Genomic DNA, 2,960 nt, shown 5'->3' with positions numbered 1-2,960 from the left:
CCCGCTCGCCTGGATCGTACGCTAGTCTGTTGCCAGTAGCTCTCCACAGTCGGGCGTGTGAAGCAAGCTGTTTTACAAGTTGTGCAATTTAGCCACCTGAAAAAGAGAAACCCCAAAGAAACACCGAACCGACTGCATTTGGATCTGAAACCGTGACCTGCACCATGTTATATCATCTATCCCTCTCCCTCCCTCCCCTCCCCTCTCTCAGTTTAAAGCTAATCTTTGCGGTGGTAGGTTTTAAATAAACTCTACCCATTCCTAGCATCTCCTAAGAAAGGGTTTCTATTTCAGGTGAAAGCCACAGGTGAAAGTGTCGGGTAAGAAGTTATAATCAACGTAAGATATTATCTCCCTCGATGTTAATTATATTTTCTCTATATTTTGTCTATTTGCAGCAATCTCTTGGAGAAGAAGGCATGTCTCTGGAGTTTCGCCACATCGCCAGCTATCTGGTTTGGTATTCTTCTCACCATCTCTGTGAAGAATTACTTCATGAGGTGATCCTTTGCATTGGCAACTTTACGGTGCTAAACTCTGATAATCAGGTAAGTCTCTGTGTGTATTCATTCTCTTAATTTAAGAACTCAAACTGTCCCTTAGACTCTTTTACTCTTTTACTTGTTTCAGTCATTTGACTGTGGCCATGCTGGAGCACCGCCTTTAGTCGAGCAAATCGATCCCAGGACTTATTCTTTTGTAAGTCTAGTACTTATTCTATCGGACTCTTTTGCCGAACCGCTAAGTTACGGGGACGTAAGCACACCAGCATCGGTTGTCAAGCGATGTTGGAGGGACAAACTCACACACACACATATATATATATATATATACATATATACGACGGGTTTCTTTCAGTTTCCGTCTCACAAGGCTTTGGTCGGCCCGGAGCTATAGTAGAAGACACTTGCCTAAGGTGCCGCGCAGTGGGACTGAACCCGGAACCATGTGGTTGGTAAGCAAGCTACTTACCACACAGCCACTCCTACGCCTGTATATTTAAATATTTTTGTCGACTTTGCCTTTCATTCTTTCGGGATCGATTAAGAAAGTACCATGCGCGCACTGGGGTCGATATAATCGACTTAATCCGTTTGTCTGTCCTTGTTTGTCCCCTCTGTGTTTAGCCCCTTGTGGGCAGTAAAGGAAAAAGAAGTAACTGCAAGAATAAATACCAGACTTAAAAGTTATTCGACCAAACCCTTCAGGGTTGTGCTCCAGCATGGCCGCAGTCTAATAACTGAAAGATGGAAATGATGAAAGAAAGATATCAGCTCAACCTTTCCCGAGTCTTTCCTCGTAAATCTGTTCACATCTTGGATACATTGTAAGATTATTGGTTTCAAACTTCGGCACAACGCCAGCAATTTCGGGTGCGGTTGTGATTAAATCCGTCGTGTATATGTTTGTGTTCGTGTCTGCGTTCCCTCCCATCCACCCACTACACTGATTGTCAACTGGTGTTGGTGTGTTAACGTTCCCGTAACTTAGTGGTTCGGCTAAAGAGACTGCTAAAATGCGTACCAGGTCTTTTTTTTTTAATGTGCTGGGCGGGGTCGATCCGTTCGACTAAAAGTTCTAAAGGCAGTGTTCCAGTATGGCCGCAGCCTATTGATTGAAACAAGTAAAAGAATTGTAACTCGATAGCACAAGACATTTCTGTCCAGTGCTCCGTTAATCTAAATCCTGATGTATCCTTTCCTGAGTGGTTTAGTTATTGCTCCAGTATGGACTCGGCAGGCTGTGATGGATTACCAGAAACTGAAGACTCGTGTTCGAGGAAAACAAGTCATCTATCGCATATTCTAATCTTATCTTTTACCACTTTCAGTCATTAGACTCCGGCCATACTGGAGCACCGCCTTGAATTTTAGTCGAACGAATCAATCCTAGTACCTGCTATCTTTTTAAAGCCTAGTACTTACTCTATCGATCTGTTTTGCCCAACTGCTCAGTTACGGGGACGTAAACATACCAGCACCGGTTGCCAAGTGGTGGTGCCGGTGGTAGAACAAGCACAGACAAAAGATTCGCACACATAATACGGGCTGCTTTCAGTTTCCGTTTACCAAATCCACTCACAAGGCTTTGGTCGGTCCGAGGCTATAGCAGAAGACATTTATCCAAGGTGCCACGCAGTGGGACTGAACTCGGAACCATGTGGCTGGGAAGCAAACTTTTGCATCACACAGTCACATTTATTAGTTTAAAACAAAAATTTGGTAATTTCCTTAAAATATAGAAATACTGTTTTTCATGCTAACAAGCATTAATTAACCATTTCTCTTATTAACTGCATTACATTAATTAAATGAAAGCAGGTTTGTTGAAGTTTTCTAATATATCAGCAAAAACGGCATCTATCTTATCAAACCTTGTTTAAAGTGGGTGTGTATACAAATAAAGCGTGACATGTTATATATGTGCATGTTTAATACATTAAAAGCATGTAGCTTTGATTGAGTAGAAAACAGACGGTTGGAAAATATAATGGAAAGTAAACAGAAGAAAAAGATTTATTATTATTATTATTATTATTATTAGACATAAGTTTTTCAACTGGTGGCTTTACCAAATAAATTGTATCTCAATTCTTCGATAAGGACGGTCAACAAAGACAGCTGCAAACTGTCAGTATATTCTCGACTGTAATTGTGACAAATGGCACGCGTCGGATACGTCTTTTGAAGAATTTAAATTTCTAGATTTGTTTTTTTCCTCTTTTTTTTTTTTCTCATTTTGGCCATTTGCGTGCAAAATCAGTTCTGGTTACTAGGTCTGATGGTTCCTTTCAGCCGAAGTTGCCCGAAGTATTTGCAGGGCCACGATACAGGTTCTGCACGCATTTGTTCAGTGCCTGAGCATTACTGTCGTTTACAGTTATAGTTGGGTGTACGTGAGATCCATCATTGAAAATCGCCGTCAACACCACCCCGTTGCGTTCCTTTCGCCAAAAACGC

At 41.6% G+C, this 2,960-nt stretch overlaps 1 protein-coding gene across 2 annotated transcripts in view; it reads left to right on the top strand.

Annotated features, from left to right (window-relative positions):
- Positions 1–397: 397 nt before the first annotated feature.
- The window catches only part of LOC115220592 (S phase cyclin A-associated protein in the endoplasmic reticulum), a 69,420-nt gene continuing 66,857 nt past the window's right edge, over positions 398–2,960 (top strand). For both annotated transcript variants that reach the window (XR_005002433.1, XM_029790742.2), the window contains exon 1: positions 398–548. Coding sequence is in view for 1 of the 2 variants with exons in the window: in XM_029790742.2 (XP_029646602.2) it covers positions 420–548 (129 nt within the window). In the remaining variant the exon portion in view is untranslated. The remainder of the gene's footprint in view (positions 549–2,960) is intronic.

The sequence above is a fragment of the Octopus sinensis genome, linkage group LG16 (genome assembly GCF_006345805.1).
Source record: "Octopus sinensis linkage group LG16, ASM634580v1, whole genome shotgun sequence".
Classification (NCBI taxonomy): domain Eukaryota; kingdom Metazoa; phylum Mollusca; class Cephalopoda; order Octopoda; family Octopodidae; genus Octopus; species Octopus sinensis.
The sequence above is the reverse complement of the archived record's forward strand: the minus strand, read 5'-3'. Positions and strand labels throughout refer to the sequence as shown.